Source organism: Urocampus carinirostris, chromosome 15 (assembly GCF_059441175.1).
Source record: "Urocampus carinirostris isolate Australia breed hairy pipefish chromosome 15, RoL_Ucar_1.0, whole genome shotgun sequence".
In the NCBI taxonomy this organism is placed as follows: domain Eukaryota; kingdom Metazoa; phylum Chordata; class Actinopteri; order Syngnathiformes; family Syngnathidae; genus Urocampus; species Urocampus carinirostris.
The window spans coordinates 8,853,407-8,873,409 of record NC_142363.1 but is presented as its reverse complement, the minus strand read 5'-3'; the positions used below and the strand labels follow the sequence as shown (position 1 = coordinate 8,873,409).

The window sequence follows — 20,003 nt, the reverse complement described above, 5'->3', positions numbered from 1 at the left end:
AGTTACTGAACCCGTTGCCAAAAAGAGTAATTCTGCTCCAGGAATGAGTTTTTCTGCAATGTGTTAGTCCCGACACCTTATAATTCATGTGCTTGAAAATCAACAAGAGCCAATTTAAACGGAAGGCCTCAAAATATCAGTAAAATCTGTACCAAATCAATAATTTTCTCATCCTTATAAAATAGTGTGCATTAATCCCTCACGTTCCAAAAATGTCCTGCAATAGTCAAAAACCCCCAAAGTAGAAACCTTTATTTATCAATTTATTACTTTATTATACAAATACAAACCCAATTTACAGGCTCAATTTAACAAATAACAGGGTTGTTGCTTTTTTTTTACGAATAACTTCTGTTCTGTCAAATTATAGTTTTAAAAATGATGTTGCCGCTTTATTTCAAAACTGTATTAAAAGGATAGTGTGTAATATTTGGTGCCCTCTAGTGGTACAAAATTTTTTTTCATTCAGTAAATGAACAAAAACATTGATTTGAATTCTGAGCAAAGAAACATCATGACAATGTTAACTTAAAAAAAAAATCATTGGTCAAGAAATTTTCTCCAGAGCAAGTTTAGCGGATCAAGAAGTCCAAGTTTGTTGGCGATAGAAAGGATCTTCCTCTGTCTGTTGGTGCTTTTTTCCGGTGATTTGTTGGTGATTTTGACATGATGGCTTTTACAGAAACTTGAAAAAATGTTTACGAATACATAATGTAGGTTTGTCAAGCGCTTTTACGTACAAGTACATCTCAGACCCTAATGGCATTGACACACAGGCTGACACGAGTGGAAAAAGGGGCGGGGGTGACCATTTAGCCAATCAAAATGCACCGCGATAAGTAATTTGTGATACAGCATGGAGTTTCTGTATAATGTGTGTGTCGTTTTGTCTCTAATATGTCCCGGCCCGCTGGGGTCTTTGCTGTTTTCCGACATCAAACTGGGCTCAAGAAGCACACGACGGACGACATGGTGTCATCGGCAGAGTGTTCCAGTGACGACGAAGACCTGGAGGAGTGTGAAACTGGTCATCCAGGTGGGCTAGGTTAGTTTGCATTTGCTTGCTTTCTATGTGCCTTCATGCTTCCGGCCCCAGTACGGATAATGGCAGTCTCCCAAACATCACATCCCCATGTTTGTACAAAGTGTAACCCGATCGGAGAACAATCCGTCCGGCTTCCCTCGGCTCCATTTGGTACTTCCCAACTCGTATTCAGAGCAGAAAGTCGTTTACCGTATCAGTCATGAACTACACTTGCACATGGGGTCATCCGACAGGCTCAACATGGTCACATGCAAATTTCTGCAATTCGGGGGAAAAAAAGGCAATCATATTTAAAGGAATGAAATTTGTATTTATGTGAACCATTCTGAGCCAGTGATGCTGCCATTCATTTCTTTTTTTCTAATCGGTACATGGGGATTTGTTAAAAGAATTATATTCTTGGTAGTGGGTTGTTTTGTTTATTTTCATTTCATCTGCATATTTTCTTGTCTGTGTTTTCAGTTGGAGCTTGCATTTTTTTTATTTTTTGCTTTAGAGAGAGAGAGAGAGAGAGAGAGAGAGAGAGAGAGAGAGAAAGAGAAAGAGAACAGATATCATTGAATTTCTGTGTATTTCTTTTTTTTTACTTTTTGAGTTTTACTTTAAAGGGAGATTGTGTCATGATTGACCACAAGATGTCGCTGTATTGTGTAGTGTAGGGGTGTCAAACTCGTTTTTACCAAAGGCCACATAAGCGAAATTGGCTCTCCACAAAGGGCCTGGTTTGCCTTATAAATTTAACTACTACTTTAAGTAAAATAAATCTGAATAAACCTTCTTGGAGCCAAGGCACACTTTTTTTCATTGAAAAATCTCGAAGCACAACTAGTGATTAAAAATAATTCTCGACATTAGATTTCCTGTGTCTTTTCTTGTGTATAAGGTGTTTCTTATAATTTGTGGTCACAGTGGTTTAGAAGGAAATACGGGTAATTCATTTTGTTATATTTTTCCTGTTATTTTTTAGTTTACTATATTTTCAACCTGTTTTTCAAGTTTTATTTATTATTTTCTTGTTTTTCTGGAAAACTTACATGCACTTAAAATGAGCAAAACTATCTTTCAGCTGAACTTTTTTTTAATTATTTATTTTTTAAAATAATAACCAACAACAAAATTATAAGCAAGATTATAACTTTAATTAATATATTGTATTTTTTTGCAGTGCAATCTTCAACAAATAAAATAAGTTATTAAATAGATTGGCATACCTCATGAGCAGATAATTAAGATAAAAAATGAAAAAAGTCCTGCTGCCACCTACTCATATGAATAAATGTTTGTTACCTAGCTGATTAATGACAGAAAGCATTCATACAATTATGAGATTGGTAATCTCCCTGTTGTTTTGTAGCACTCATTTTAAGTTTCACTACAGTGACATCTAGTGATCAAATATTAATGTCCCTTTAAAGACCATTTGTTATTCTGTACCTAAATACAAAAATATTTAATTTAGCATCATTTTGGAAAACAAATTTTCCTCAATCATTCTAATGAATTTGGGAATACAGTATTCACTGATTTAAAACTCCTGGTTCAAGTTCTTAGTTTTTCTCATTTGTCAGCCAATTGGGTGAGTGGTCCTGATTTCTTGGAAAGAGTACGTAGAAGTTCATCATGCGAACGGCGTCCAAGATGTAGTTTTTAATTTATGGAGATATGTGAAGAAAGACTAAGACAGGGCCCCTGTCATCCGATCATGTTTACACAGAAATTCACATCATCCTAACCCTGACATTTTGTATTTTATGTTGACAATAGCATGCTCTGTGAGGTACAAATTTGTCATACCATTTTTTTTCTCCTTTATTTGCTCATTACGCATTTTGCATTTCAAAAAAGGTGCATGCACAGTATGAAATCACGGTTCATTGCTTTGCTTTGGCTATTTGTAGAATGCAGGTGAAAATATATGAATTGATGACACTTTCATTTGAGTAAAAAAATAAAAATAAAAAAACAAGACAATATTTTTTTTGATTAAAAAAATTCTCCATTTCAAATTGCCTTACTCTTTGGGTACTGTGGTTTCTTTTACTCAAAATGAATGCTGTCCATTGATTTGCATGACGAGAATACTGTTAATTTTGCTTTGCTGAAAAACATTTTGCCACCCCATCTGCATCTAATGCCAATCCTGCATCGTCTTTTTTCCTTTTTAATTCGGTTCTCACATACTTAAGTGATACTGTTCTCTGTTATCCATCTTCTGTGTCATTGATTGATCAATTTCATAAGATGGCTGTTAAAACTCTTCAAAAGTTCTTTAATTTGCTCTGTCAACCCAAATGAATCCCTTACAATGTAATGTTGTGTGGGCCTTATTAGTCTAAACACATACTTTTTTCTTCTTTATCCATTTTTTTTCTTATCACTGAACAAATTCCAAAAATGTCTGTTTAATGATTAGGAGTCGGGAACCCAAAATGTTGAAAGAGCCACATTGGACCAAAAAAAAAAAAACCCAAATGAACAAGTTAGCATTATAAGCCTTAGAGCAAATGCAATACATAGTGTATGTATCTATATTACCTATATTAGCCTGCTATCAAAATGACTAAGTTGGACGCGGCGCGTGTGGAGAATGACGCACCCCTTGACTACTCTGTTGTAGTAAACTGCTGCTCATCCTTTTTTTTTCTTTTTTGATTCCAAATCAATGCATCCATCCTTGTCCCGAGCGACAAAAGTAGAATGTCCCTAGCTGTCATATAAAATATACAACAACCAAAATCAGAAGTCACTTTAAAAAACAGCTACGTTGTTTTTAAATAAGTTCCTATGACAGGATTGTGTTCTTACCCTTTTAATGTGACTTCTGTGTTGAAATTAGTGTCGCGAGAGGTTGAGTTACACTGCTTCTTTAAAAGGGGCAGAGTTTGGGCCCACACAGCTCGGCTCTAACGCAGGTGACAGGGGTGAGAGAGGAAAACAATCAGAGGAGAAATTCCTGTGAGTTTTTCATTGTAATTAAGTTCTCCAGGCAACCTGAGAGCCGCAACTTCATGTTACAATATATGACTTGCGTTCGAGGCGACAACGCTTATCTCGTCTTTTTTACAACCCGATACCAGTGAGAGAGCTGCAGTCAAACCAGCCACTTCCCACCCGTCATCTCATACCAGCTGGTCTTCCCTCTCATCCTACAGTTACACCCCTAGTTGAAATGGGATATCTCTTCTACACATTTTGCAGCATTGGAAAACGTTTGTGTTATGTTTGTCGTATTATAGAAACCAAATTAAGGAAAAATGATGTTTCCTTTTACATGTCAGCATAAAACAGGCAGAGCGGAAAAATTTAACACCAATCCAGATTTTTTTTTACTGGAGGTCGCAAAATGCAGCTTGCAAAAGTAGTTTGGACATCCTTTGTAATCTGTTTTCATAACGGCCTGCCTCTTTCATTTGATCCTGCAGGAGAATTATGTATTGCATATTTAGCTGGCCAGCGTACAAGCGTAATCCTGCGATCCTCACAAGCAAGTTCAAACACCCCCAAATTCAACCCAAGCTACCTAAAAAATTATAGCATTTTCAAAACTCTCTTCTCCTTAATAAAAGACGGATATGCTTACATATGATGAAAAACGCAACAACAACAAAATATTTAAAAAAAGATATATGAACAGTGCAGCGCCGAAAATTTTCTAATGCCTTGTAATGGTTGAGTCCATTTGATTCCGAGCACCGCATTGTAGTATTTCTGCAGATCTCCTGCAGTAGCATTTCTGTAGTATTCTAAAGTGTGGCTGTACTTTTATTTTGTACTATTTCTACAATAGTATTTGATAGTATTTCCATACTAGTATCTTTGTAGTATTTCTTTAGTATATTTTAATATTACTGTGGTAATATTTTTGTAGTATTTTTGTTGCAATATGTCTGTAATATTGTTACGCTAGTAGTATTTATATATTATTATTTTTTTAATCAGAATCGAGACGAAATAATGTTAGGTCCCTGTTTTTTAAATTTGATATTTAGTTTTGTAATATTTTTCTAGTATATTTTTTCAGTATTTTCGTTCGTAGTATTTTAGTTGTAGACACGCAAGTTGGCACCAAAAGAAAAGTTACCATATTTACTATTGTATATGTATCCTTGTGGGCAGCATGGCAGTGCAGTGGTTTGCGCGTGTGCGACACAGTTCTGGGGTCGAACCGTTCTGTGTGGAGTTTGCATGTTCTCCCCGTGCTTTCGTGGGTTTCCTCCGGGCACTCTGGTTTCCCCCCACATTCCAAAAACATGCATGTCAGGTTAATTGGCCGGTCTAAATTGTCCCTAGGTGTGAATGATCGAGCGAGTTGTCCGTCTCTGTGTGCCCTGCGACTGGCTGGCAACCGGTTTGGGGTGTCCCCTGCCCACTGCCCAAAGATGGCTGGGATGGGCTCCAGCGCCCCTGCGACCCTACTGAGGATAAGCGGTGCAGATAATGAATGGATGGGTGTATCCTTGTGCTTTCGTAGTGCAGTGGCTAGCTCGTTCGCTTTACACGAGAAAGGTCCCCAGTTCAAGACCAAGTGGAAACATATGTTGGCCTGGAGAGGGATGGGCGCCACTAGGCTGTACTTGTCCAAGACACACCAAAGGAAATGGTGCACCTATGACCTTTGTGATTAAGGGATTGAACCATAAAGTAACCAAAGACTGTCGTCCACTAACACGACGGCAGTCAGATACAAATGCGACGTTTTAGTCAGCAAACTGAACATCTCTGCCCATAACAGATGTGCTCACGCACACATGCAGAATTAAATTGGACACCGCCGTCCAAAGAGGTATCAAAACGCTGCAGAAACCAACTACGCTTACACCTTACAGGGAAGTCTATTCCCAGGGTTTTAACTTTCTCATGAATGTGCAACCATACTCGCAGTCAATTCTTTAGATGTCTTAACCAGTGTAGGGCGCATAACTTTAGAAAGTAATTAGTTATATAGAACACTACTATGGAAATCCTACAGAAATACTACAAAAATACCAGTTTGGAAATTCTTCCAAAATACTGTAATTCCACAGAAATACTAAAAAAAATACCACTATGCTAGTATTATGATATAAAAACACTACTGGGTGAATATTACTACAATAAAACTACAAAAATACTACTTAAAAAATCTGACAAGACTATATTTTTTCAAGAGAAATGTAAGATGTAGATGTTTGCATTTATATTTATTCATAGTTGAGAAAATTGGCCAATTTTTTTAATCCAATGTGGCCCCCGACACCAAATAGTTGCCCACCCTGAATTATAGGTTAGAGTAGAATCCAACCGATGTAACCGTTAGAGGTTATTCAAGCCAACCATTCTTAAAATGTTTCATAAAAGCATTCCCATCCATAGTAAAGACACACAATACCCAAAGCACTAATACATTGGTAAATCAATATTTTCACTCATCAATGCCATCTAATGGAATCGTTCTGAGTTTTAGTCCCACAACTTGATGTGTTGTCTTCAAGGCTGGGTTGAATGCAAACAAATGTCAAAGGACAATTGTTAAGTATTTCAACGTGTAACAATCCATTGCAAAATTGATCCAAATTCTCTGTGAACTGCAAAAGGGACTGGCTTGTTTATAACCGTACTGATAAAATATACAAAAGATTTAACGATAAGATAATCACAGTGTTAAACACGATTTCCGAAACTAGTCTAATTATAATGAAACTGCAATGAAACAACTACACTGACTTTATCGTTTGGGTTGACAAAAAAAGGGTATTTGCCAACTGAAAGGATCTGCACTACACCAACCCACAAGCACTTTTGTAGAGAAAAAGGTATGTTTTACCTCCATAAGTAGTACCAGACTATACGCCAGAGAAATACAGTATACAGAAATTATTTTTAAGGTCTTAATATCACACTTTTCTTTCCAAACAGTACCTGTAACATGGCAGTAACATGGCAGTAACACGACACTAACAGGGAACTAAAAGCATGAGGAATTCTGCAAACTAGCGTCTTCCACTTAATGTCTTGCTTGGGATATACATTTTCACTTGTCTCACTCTTACCTTTTCCACTCAAGTGCCTAACGGACAGTTGGAAAAACTGCATAAATTGGGTGAAAAAAAAACATACATAGGAATCATCAGATACCTAGAAAAAGTAGCATTTTACAGCCGGGGAAACACGGTCGAATAATGTAGAAATGTCCGTTTTACTGCAGGCTATTGCATACTCAGCGATACTAACAAGGCTCAATCTAATGCCTTAAAACATGGTCCCATTTAAATACTCAGCAGTTCCACAGGGTCTTAAATACTAATATAAAAGTAAAAGGCTCAGCAGTGATTTCGAGAATTTATTTTAAACTTTCATGGATATACACTTGAAGCGTATTTGTTCTTTGACATTTATTATGAATGGAATATGGATTGTGCAGTGGAAATGGTCAATACACCCCTTTTTACAAGGTAAAATACTGGATTATTATCCCTTCTATGGAATTAAGGATTATTTTTTAAAAATGGTTTGGAAACTAAATGCAAAGTTCTGTTCTTTCTAATTATAAACATTATTGCATTTCATTCATTGCAGGATTTTCTATAATGAGTAGTGCATTGGTCATTGGTTTTTTGCACAGCATTAGTATTTCCTGAATTTAGTACCACAATGGTTGTTGTCTTTCAGGAGTGGCAAAGGAAAATTTGTGGTATAAAACTCAGGAAATGGTGTAGTTGTTCAAAGATACATTCTCAAAACTTGTGAAAAATTGTCCCCAAAGGTGCTCCAAATCTGTCATTAATAGATGTACAATGTTATTTTAATTTAATTTAGAACTACCGGGACTAAAAAGCCCTTTTTTCTTTTTTTTTGATAAAATTTTCTTCTACTTATATGAGTTTTATTGTTATGTTCCATGCCAAAATTGAAATGTAATTTTCATTCCTTGGGATTGCGGGACTTAAAAAGAGGACCTTGCGAGAAACAAGTGTGCAGAAGAGAATAACACTAAAATGTACATATCTCTGGCAAAATGAAAACAAGGGGGGAAATGACATTTGTTAATTCGATGGTACTTCTTCTAATGTGCTTAATTTGTTCCAGGATCGTGCTAGTAGCTTGAATTGCTCATGTAACGGGCGACTTTTCCTGAAATAATTAAAAGCCAATAGGTCCGCTTCCTTTCCCACAAAAGCATTCAAGTGAATCCTAAAAAGCTATGAAATACGTCTTCCTGATCATTAAAAATGCATTATAATAGTTATTAAACATAAAAAACACAGTAATAAGATAAATACATCGATATTAACCAAATACAAATTTATTACGAGCACTGTGATTAATGTGTGAGTGTGCTGTGAAGAAAAGCGGGTGGTCACAGATATCGCACTCCCGTCAACATATACATTTCCCTGTACTATATATGTTTTTTTGATCATTTCAAACTGTGTACGCCGTAGAATTTTTTTATATGGAATTTGAAAAAAAAAGACCGAATTCGGATGTTCTCGTTTATTGGTAGCATACTACAACATCATTGTATTCTACATAGTGGGTCTTGCTGTGAGTAAATAGGTGCTGTAAGGTTTATTATCGCTTAATAAGGGAAATTGCAACAAATAATACAGGCAGCGATTGGCGTGGGTATGATATCAAGAGACCTAAGCAATACTGTACACTATCTCTATCGCTCTCTCACTCTATCGCTCTCTCTCTATCACTATCTCTATCCCTCTCTATCGGTCCGTGATTTTAACCGAAGGGGCCAGCCAAATAGCCTGACAGCAATTCCTGTTTCCTGTTGGTGACTCTCCATTGCCACCACATTGCCACATTGCTGACAAATAATAGCTAATTCTTCTTCTTTGTATATCCCACACATGATAAGACCATAAAAAAAATCATCAGTTTTAGTCCTGAATTCCCTGGTAGCCAGTTGTTAAAGGGACAGTGTATAATATTTAGTGCTAATAGTGGTACAAAAAACCTAAGCTACTTGGTCAAAACACATGATCTGTTAAGTAAGTGAATGTTAATTAAAAAAAATCATAGGTCGAGAAATTTGCATTTCTTTTACAGTGTGAAATCCCCACCTAGATTTGCGCCATGTTTGTCTGGCATCTTGCCACCACGCTTGTACGAGACAACACAGTGCCATCTTGTGGTCAAATATTCCACATTGAGGCTTCAAAGAAGGGGTGCGTCGTTTAACGTGTCCTAAAAAAGTTCAGAATAGATTTTCTCTAAGTATGTGTTAACAATGCCCAACTGAATTCAAAGAGCCTTTACAATTGTTTTTCCACAGCACCTATCTGCTTTTATCTTACTTTTAGCAATGCTGTTCGGGAAGTGCAACACATTAGGTAGAAGGAAAAGGGGTATAGGGGCGGGAGGTTGAAGAGGTACTTTATATTCGTTGTTTTTTTGTTTGTGTAGCATAAAAATTATTAAAGTAAGAAAAAGCCGGATTCAAATGCAGCGCAAATGCAAACCCAATCCCCCCGAATGGTGAAAAAAAGTTTATTCGAGTAGGTCATAGAAATACACATACTTGCAGGCACATAATGAATGACTAGTTTAAGCCATGAGATGGCGAAAAAGAGTAAGAGAGTTTAAAATTCCGTATAGCACCTCTAAGTTTAAACATTAGTAAACGCTCAAACGAAAGAGAGAAGACATTAATGAATTTTGAACTTGCAAGGACAGGGAGGGTAACCTTTAGGCCCTCACCTGAGTAATTTCTTTTTATTTCATCTCCTAGGTTATAAAAGAAAACCGCCCCAAAGGGTGTGGTTATCAAAGAACACCAACATAATTGGCTGGTAGTGATAATGATGTAAGATTCGAAACAAACATCAGTGCACAATAATAGTCAAAAAAATAAACTGGGATCTTATGAAATCTCCTCTGCAGGTGCCCAATATTGAAAACGGGATAAACGCATCACCAATTTACAAGAGAACCTTGAATTTTTTTGATGTATGCATGAAATTAGCAAGCATACTTTTCAAAAGGGGTGTTTGCATTTTCATTTCCATTATTCGTTATTTGTATTTTTTTCCCCCCACAGCTGTTAGTTGACCTGTATCCCGGTCATACCTCAGTCAAAAAAAATTGCTTGAAAAAATTGGTTGAACATAATGACTTTTGCTGGATTTACATGTTTTCTGATACAACTTGAGTTTGCGATTCGTGACGTAATCGCATGCATGAGTTTAGCAGTATGATATCGGGATGCAGAGTCTTTCACTTATTTTTGGTTTGTCTGACCTACCCCTTCCCCAGTTTTCAATGTTGTTCCTTTTCTACTTTCCCTAAATGCAACTTACTTTAAGCATGCATCAACATCCAGCAGTACAACTCAAACGAGCCCAAAAAGGACGAGAATAACTCATTGTCAGTCAACACCGTCACCGCACATCCAGACTGCACGGCGGGTTTATGTTTAAAAATTAACATCGCCGAACTAGTTGTCATTGAGAAAGACGAGAGAGGAGATTGACCCACAACCACCCCCCACCCCAACCCTCACCCCCAGTCGAGTCCCTCTCTCGACCGTGTCTGTTTTGGGTTTTGTGTGCATCTGGTTGTAGTGTGTGCAAAATTTTCTACTGACTGTTCATTCATCTTAACATTTTTTCATTTGATATTTAGTGCAGGTGTTTGCTTTCGTTTGATTTTGATTCTTATTATGGCTATAGCTGCTTTATTATTCCTTTTATTCAATGAATTCCAATATGGCAGCAATGGGATTTTGTTTTTTCCTTTTTCATATGTTTTACCATTTTGGATTTGGAACTGCTTCTACTATTAACTACTACTAACTAGTTTGTGTGGTTTTTTTTTCATGGTATTATTTGCCTTTTTTGAAATCACCAAATGCAATGTAAACGCTAAAATAATAAGACGGGGCCGTTCCAGATCCTCCTCCCATTATCCTCTATTTTACAATATTTGAAAACGTACACTACCGTTCAAAAGGCAATTTTGTGTTTTTTTTTCCAAAAGGTCACACTTTTTTCATCAAATGAGTTGCTTGATTTCTGTTCTTTTCCCATATTATTCTTTTCATTTTGTCGGCTAGTCTAAGATATGGCTTTTTCTTTACCACTCTGCCTTGAAGGCAAGCATCTCAGAGTCGCCTCTTCACCGTAGATGTTGACACTTGTTTGTTGCGCGTATTATTTAATGAGGCTGCTTGTTGTGGATCTGTATGGCTTCTATTTCTGAAAGTAGAGACTCTCATGTACATGTCAATTTGCTTGGTTGTAGCTCCCAATTCTCTTTCTATGCTTTGAGCTTGTTTGTGCTCTTCTCTGAACAGAGTAGTACACATCGTTGTAGGATATATTAACTTTTTTGGGCAATTTCTTGTATTGAGTAGCCCTGATTTCTTTAAACAAGAATGGACTGTAGAGTTTCACACAAAAGTTCTCTTTTATGGACATTCTGAAAATAAAATGTGATGCTCCACATACTCAACTAGCTCAAAGAAGGTCCGTTTTCAAAGCTTCTCAAACCAGCACAAGGGGTTTTCTAACACCCATTCACCAATTCAACATTCAACATTTAGTGAAACACAATGTACTAGTTGCACACTGGATTGCTGGTTCCTAGAAATTGGCCCCAATACACCTATGTAACAGTTCTCTGGGTCAGACGACGCCGGACGTCGACGAGCGCAGTCGCTTGGGAAGACTTTAGCGCGGACATCACAAGAGAGGAGGGGGGTGCAAGGGACCTGTAAAATCTGTCTTTTGAGGCAAATATCCAAGTTGGATAAGACTTCATAAACAAATAAAAATAAGGACAATAACAGATGGATAATAAAAAGTCAGGGAGAGAGAAGCTTGTCCCGACCCGAATGTAGCGACCGACATTTTAGCCCCGACTTTTGAACGGTAGTGTACCCGAATAAACGATTGAGTTACACTTGTAAGAGAAAACGTATTGCATGGCTAAAAAGTTGCAGTTTAGGGTTTGTCAGACATGTCAGTGTTAAGAGTTTTTTCTGTTCTTTTATGTCGATGGGCATGTATATGCTCATTGTTTGTATATCCCCATCCCTTCCTTACAGCCAAAAGCTCTATTGCCGCCCGACCGCCTCGTTCTGCCTTTACATGGACATGGCAACTGACTTACACTCTCACCCTCATCAGCTTCATTTCCAATGTAGTCTGTTCATAGGTCCCACCCCTTCTTCACCTGCTCCCTTCTTGCTAGAGTTTAAGTCAAATCTCGAGTCAACGCCTTCATTCTACTCTAGAAAAATGAAAGGGAAATTTCCAAGTATCAATTTCTCTAGAACATGAAGACTTTAGATACTATGGAAGTGTAATACAATGGATACAGATGTAGATAAACTTTTTTGTTAAAGCAGAAAAAGAAAGGCAAATTATTTACACATATATTTAAAAAATGAAAAGAAAATGATGGTGTTTATTTTTATGTTCTGTGGTGTGGATGTGTGTGTTGTTGCCGCTATGTACTGTCATGTTTAATAGAGAACACACCCTCCAATGGAAAATAATACAGTATTTTTAATGCTAGAAAGTTACTATCCATTATTATAACACACTTCTCTTTTGTAACTTCTTTTCCTCCTGCCAAAATCATCCGGGCAATATGTTGATGTAAGTGGACAAATTGTGTATCTTTTTGTCTTTTCAGTTGTCTTTCAGGGATGCAGTTTGGTACCTTATTGCACCAGTTTCCTGACAGTATTGCTTCAAATTTGGACAGTATACGGAATGTAAAATTTGAAATGATACCTCTTGAATCATCTAGATTAGTGGTCGGCAACCACAGAGCCACTGACCGGTACCGGACCGTGTTTTTTTTTAATATCAGGCCTTTGCTTATATTGTATTGATTTTTGAATGCTTGAAAGGTAAGACTGAGTCAAAAAATTCCAGCCTGTCCCAGGCCCCCGGGTATTAAAGCCCGAACCTGAAAAAAGCTTCATTGGGAAGACGGAGCCCGAAGCGGACCCGAAACATTATATTGTACTTGTGAGGACCAAAGGTGGGTAGAGTAGCCAAAAAATGTACTCAAGTAAAAGTACAGTTACTTCAGAATAATATTACACAAGTAGAAGCAAAAGTAGTCATTCACATACATACTTGAGTAAACGTAAAAAAGGACTCAAGTACTGAGTAACTGTGGCAACGTCGTATTTATTGATTTTTTTAAAACAACCAATTAGATCATCAAATGATCAAAGTCCATCAATTCAACAAAAAAATACATATGATTTAAAATCAGATTGAAATCAACGTAAATTCAAGTGCTTTAATAAACAATAAAATGAAAATAGTATGCATGAAATTCATAAATTAATCACATGTGGCACCAAGGTTCACATTTAAAGCCCCAATACTTATCTTGACAGGCAGAACAATGAGCTAGCCCATGAACTCGAGCAAAATAGACATTGATTATTGGAGCTGGTGTTTTGCATCCTTTTTAAGGGGAACATGCTTTTGATGTGAGGCTAGGGGTTTTCCTCCTCTTCTGTGTTTTCATAGTCTGTATTGCTAAGCGACATTTTCGATCAGTTTCATCCATAAACAAAATTTAGCCTGCTGAGGTCACGTGTCGGGGCTACTACGTTTTATTGGTTTGGAAGCCTGCTGGAGGTCTCTGTCATAATATATACGCCTTAGTGGAGACAGATACGTACATACGTGGAGGGGTAACGAAGTAACGAATTCAACGTTGCCTAATGTAGCGGAGTAAAAGTACATTTTTTTCTTCACAAATTTACTCAAGTAAAAGTATAGGGATTTAAAAATACTACTAGAGGTACAACATTTCCCAAAACTTACTCAAGTAAATATAACGGAGTAAATGTACTGCCAGGACTCGGTAGGAGAAAGCGCGATTTGGGATGATCCCTGCAATTTTATATCACATTCAAGCTTGTTTTACTCACAGTGCCACGTTGTACAAGAGCTTAGCCAAAACATTGAGGTACTGAGAGTAAAAACAATGTGACGATAAGACAACATCTAATGCCTTTTCCTTTGTCATCGAGAGCCCTCATGGTCAAATGATGACACAAAAGACTTATTTTTAAAATAATTCTGATTACGGTATTACTGTTATTGTTATTATTACCCATGTTTGCATTGGGCCAGGCCGCCAGAATGTTGTCAGACATTTAACAGGTCCATGGTAAAGAAAAGGTTGCAAACGACTGATCTTGATAATGTTGAGGCATACTACATAATTTTGGTGTTCAAATTTGAAAACTTCATAAACTGCATCCCTGACCAATTTGTAAAAATGTCATTTAAATATTTTAAGTACAATAAAGTGCCATTTATTTCTCTTCCAGAGTTGTGTGCTTGTGAATGCATATCTTGATGTTTTCTGTGATGGGCAATTTGCAACAAACATTCCTGTTTCAATTATACATTTAATGTCAATGGCAGTGTAAATGTTGATTCCATCCAAAGTCTGCTTTTACAATTTTCTACTACAGAAAATGTGTTAAAATACTATGACATAAACTTTATCAATGGATACTCTATTGGTCAGACTGGTACAGTATACTTCCAGGAAAATAATTGGAAATTCTGTCTTTGAGTCGATTGTCTTACCAATAAGTAAATAAAAAGTAGAGCGACAATGTAACACTGTGTTAAATAAACAATGAACAGTGAGCCAAAATAACAATTGTAAGCAATAATGGGAAAAATAACGAACAGCCCCGGCATTTTCAGCAAACTTCTTTGCAGGTGTCACATCTTAAACACAGAATAAATGATTTTGCCTCTTTTTCTTATAATAGCAAAGAAACAAATAAATCAATCAGTTCTTTATTTATAATTGTCTTTATTGTAAGCGCCCATATGCAAGTGTTTAATAACTAAAATTAGCAATGTATTACTGCAGGCGTATGCCTTCTCTATTGTGAGCGTACGCACTAATGACTGAAAACAAAGCATTAAAAAAAATCTTTATTGCAAGAGAAAGCATCAATAAAAAAATGAAAACAAACCATCAGCACTATAAAAGTGAGGATTCCAAGTATCTTGAGGGCTTGTTCACGAGCGAGGGAAGGTTAGAACAGAAGATCGACAGACGGATTGGGGCAGCGTCTACCATCATGCGGACCCTGTCTGCTGTGTTAAAAAAGGAGCTGAGCCGAAAGGCAAAGCTCTCAATTTACCGGTCAATTAACATTTCTATCTATACCGATGGTCATGAACTATGGGCCATGACCAAAAGAGCAAGATTCCAGACACAGCAGCTGAAATTAGTTTCCTCCGCAGGGTGACTGGGCCCTCCCCTAGAGATAGGGTTAGAAGTTCAATCATCCGGGTGTAGAGCCACTGGTCCTCCGTGGTAAGAGAACCCATTCGGTGGCTCGGACATCTTATAAGGATGCCTCCTGAAGGCCTCCCTTAGGAGGTGTTCTAGACATGTCCCACCAACAGGAGGCTCTGGAGACAACCCAGGACACGCTGGAGAGACTACATCTCTAGGCTGGCCTGGGAACACATCGGGGTCCTGTCAGATGAGTTGGATGAAGTGGCTGGGGATAGGGAGGACTGGGCTTCATGACAGAGCCTATTGCCCTTGTGATCTGACCCGGGATAGGCAATGGATGAATGGATAGATGTTTGCATGTGTAAGTATAAACATTAAGCAAAATGACACAATCATTATTAAAATATGTACATATATATATATATATATATATATATATATATATATATATATATATATATATATATATATATATATATATATTATACATGCAACCATAAATGTAAATTTAAATAAGAAATCAGCTCAAATGGTTTACCATGAGGAAGGGCTCACTGATTCAGACTCACAAATATTGTTTGCTTGGTGTTATTGCATCAGCAAAATACAAAAGAAGCAATAAACAATGAAAGGAGACACGAAATGTTATCCAGTCCAGTTGTGTATATTCATAGGGACAGTAAAATTGAAACAATAATATCTCATTTTAAAAACTACATACCAAAGATTTCCATTCCGTTGAGTCTGCCCTGCCATTGACATTGCATCAATGTTTTTCTTTGCTACAGAGCTGTGCTAGTGAAAAAAAACGACTGTCTCTTGGAATAGAACAAACATCTGAAGTTTGACAGTTTCATGGCATTGTACTGGGAGCCTTGTGACTAGGCCACACATGTTTTTAATTCAGCTCTGTAACACTGAACTACTGTAGCAACCAAAAAAGAGGTTAAGGGGATTTTGGAGAGCCATTGATTGCCCAACCTGCTATCATTGGTCTGTCAAGTGTCCATGGAAAATGTCCTTCTTGATGAACTGAACATAAAATAATATATATTATATACACCTGTTGACTTCTGTGGCATTTCCTTCCACACCTCCTAAGCCTTTTGAGAATTCTAAATGTAATGGGGTATGTGTTTTGAAAATGAGTGGCTTTAAATTTATTTTTAATTTCCCAGTCTTTTTTATGCTTTATAGCAGCGGTGGTCAACTTGGTCCTTGAGGGCCACATGTCGTTCTTCGAATAAAAAATATCAACTTGTTAGCAAGCTGACAGAAGCTTGATCTCCAAAACATGCAGGACATGTGGCCCCCAAAAACCCGATAGCCCACCTCTGCTTTATAGCGAGGTAGTGTTGGCGTATTTTCACGACCACAGTGCCCACCACGTTAATAGGCGCAGTCTCCGTAACTGGTTCTATTTATGAATTTAACACATACAATGGGCCCAACACATATTCGGGCGCGGCCCCCATCTACTGTGGCCACCATAACAACAACCCAAACAAGCATACAAGTGTGCCTTTTTAAAAATAGAGCAGGAACCAACCTGAGTTTGGTTGTGGTTTGTTTAAGTATTGATTACAAAGTAAAACACACGGATGAAAACTTCGGAGTTCGTTCGTTTTTCACCAGCGATTCAATAACCTTCAATTCTCTCGCAGCTGCTGGATTTCAATGTTCTTCCGCGTAGCGTAGCAATCGACACATCATCACGGACAAAAACACGGAAAGCAAATGAGGGAAAGTGAGGTTTGGGTTTAAGTAATATTGGGGGGACAACTCTGTTCAACCTCAGGTAGCACTTTCATATTGCTAGATATGCTACGGCGTTGGCATCTATGAGAACAATGGACGCATTGCGTGTGACGTCACGTGTCCTCTTCTGCACAAGCGGGACACGTGTGGCGTTAACACAGGAGACGCATAGAAGACACAGGACATCCCATACAAGTCACATTTAGTTGGAAATGTGAACGATCTTACCAAAACATCGGAATTTACGCAAAGATCGGAATTGAGCATTAAGCTTTTCAGGGTAAACCTAGCCTTATATACACATCCACACCTCACCTATTAGCAGTGACGCCCAAACTTCCTACAGAGTCTCAAGGTGTCCTCTGCTACGTCTGCTATTTTACATGAGACACAGGGCGCACTGCACAATTAAAAGAAAATCTGAGACTTTTGCGTGCGCCTTATGGTCGTGAAAATTCGGTAAGTAAATCCAATGAAAAGACAGTATTGCCACCTAACGTTCTTTATGTCTGTGTCCAAACCCAGGAGCCGAGTTAGCGGCCCCAGTACTCGAGGATCAGATAGCGCTTCCCTTTGTCGATCCTCATACACCCTCCATTCCCATTCCCCGAACCCTCCATTCACTCCTTTCCATTACTGAGACCACCAAAGAGTCCCTGTCCAAGGCCACTGAGGCGGGGGCACCGTGCTTGTTGGACCGAGGCAGCGATGATTGTGATGATGACGGCTTGGCAATATCGGGGTATGGCTCGGGGAAGAGTTCAAGTCTAAGCAAGCCCCTGACCGCTGATGAAGATTTTTTTTACATGACTTTCTCCTTTGTCCACGTCGGGCTTCACGGTGGCTACAAAGCTCACTTGCTCAAGACTGTTAGACATAACAAAGCTTCCGTCTCTGGACTGTCGCTCCCGCCATACCGCAAACCGCCAGAGCCGCACCACCGCCACCTCTGCCTTTGCCGCCCACCCTTCACAATGCACCCGCCAAACAATCCGACTGGTAAAAAACCAATTGCTAAAACCTTGGCCAGACCTCGAGTCGCTTCCATTGCCCACATCCTATGAGGTAGACGGCACCCAGACGAGGGGTCCATGATTAACCTGCCCCGTGTTCCGTGATATACCCACAGCACTTCCCACAGAACCAGGCGTCAGGCCGGGGCCTTCAGAAGTAGTTCGGGAATCAAGCAGCACCACCGGGATGGTCATCGGAATTGTGGCGGCTGCTGCCCTGTGCATCCTCATCCTCCTTTATGCCATGTATAAGTACAGAAACAGAGATGAAGGCTCCTACCAGGTGGATGAGAGCAGAAACTATATCACCAACTCAGCACAGAGCAACGGCGCCATTGTCAAGGACAAAATGCAGAGCTCCAAAGGCAGCAATAAGAAGCAGAAAAATAAGGACAAGGAGTACTACGTGTGACGAGCAAAAAGACTATGCTGCTTTTCTGGTGAGGAAAAATGACAAATGATGGTATTGAATGGAACTAAAACGATATGTTTCCGTGCTGAGTAGCCAAACTCATGACATTTACTATAATATAAAGCACACTTACTTCTGTAAGCATACAGAGGAGGCTTCATAGCAACTTTAGAGACCTTACTATTCTATCTGGTCACAGACATCAGTATTGGATTAGCTCCCAGCTACATCATTCTCCCAAGTGACTTTTAGAGCTGTGTGATATGTGACATTAAGACAAAAGAGAACACAAAACATGATTTTGTATGTTACAAAAAACGGCTCGTAGGCTTGACCGTGATTGGCATGTAACCAACTTGTAGTGCTTTACCGGAAGGGGTCCGAGTGCACGGTCGTCCTTTGACTTCAAGCAACAATGACAGAAAAAAAGGACTTGTTGAATCGGCATATGAGAAATTGTCATGGTTTCTAAATAATCCTAGTGTTGTGTCTTATTTTTGCTTCGAGCTATAGAAAAACAGAGGCAAAAACAACACAAAAACTGCTGTTTGTGTGTTTAAAATGAAACCTAGAAAGGCAACAGACAGCGCTTGTTCAGTCTGTTCCTGTTGAAATTGTATTTAGTACAATTCTTCTGATTGTCCGGAACACTCTTTGCATTGAGGGTTGGGGGGTGAATTGAAGGAGGGAATCAAATGTTTATAAAATGAATGACATTTTAATTTGCATTAAAGTAGTGAAGTCACAAGTCTCTATCTTGGACGCGACCCTGTCTGATGCAGATCGACTCGTTTGCTGACATTGATGTCTGCAGACGTCAAAGATCCATTTAGACTGGGCTGGCAGCGAATGAGTTTATTCGTCACAACTATAACCCTCCCACTTTTGAAAAAAAAAAAAAAAATAGCGATGGGAAAAATAACTCTTAATGAAGTCCGCTACTGCTGCACACAAAAGTGGTGTACTGGTCTTTTTTTGAGGAAAAAAAATATGTCTGTTAGTTTATTGACTATCGTTCTTTTTCTATGGAAGTGTGAGGAGGAACACAAATGCAGTACAACATTGTAAACGCGTGTATACAAAAATGAAATCAATGGTCAAAGTGTGAAATCTTACCTATTGTCACAACTGTGTCAAAAAATAATATATAAAGAATTTGTTTACATATTTTACTACATGCTAGCTGTTGTACTTTGTAGTTAGTAAATTGTACATATGCCATATGACAGTGGTCATTTTTAGTACCTCTATTGTACAGACTCAACACAATTATCAGCATATTTCACGAGAAAGTCTATAAACTGTCACTTTGCGATGAGAAAACGAATGTGGAGAACAAAAATGATATTTCGTACAAGATGCAAATTGTATTGTTACACTAGGTATCTAACTGGAGATGTTTCTAAAGTTGCATGAATATTTATCTACGCAGTGTTTCAACAAAAGAAGGTGCCCTCTGTACCGCAGATATACTGTTCTGGGTTCCAATAGTCTCATTCATTTTCAAAGAAAATAAAGTCAGGAATATAACAAATGA

General features: G+C 38.2%; 1 protein-coding gene across 1 annotated transcript in view; it reads left to right on the top strand.

Moving 5' to 3' along the window:
- Nucleotides 1–20,003, top strand: part of LOC148351475 (neurexin-3a-like) — a 137,184-nt gene extending 117,181 nt beyond the window's left edge. Inside the window, exons 19-20 of the mRNA XM_088354952.1 lie at nucleotides 952–1,045; nucleotides 18,171–20,003. Of these exons, the coding sequence (XP_088211078.1) occupies nucleotides 952–1,045; nucleotides 18,171–18,466 (390 nt within the window). The 3' untranslated portion in view covers nucleotides 18,467–20,003. The remainder of the gene's footprint in view (nucleotides 1–951; nucleotides 1,046–18,170) is intronic.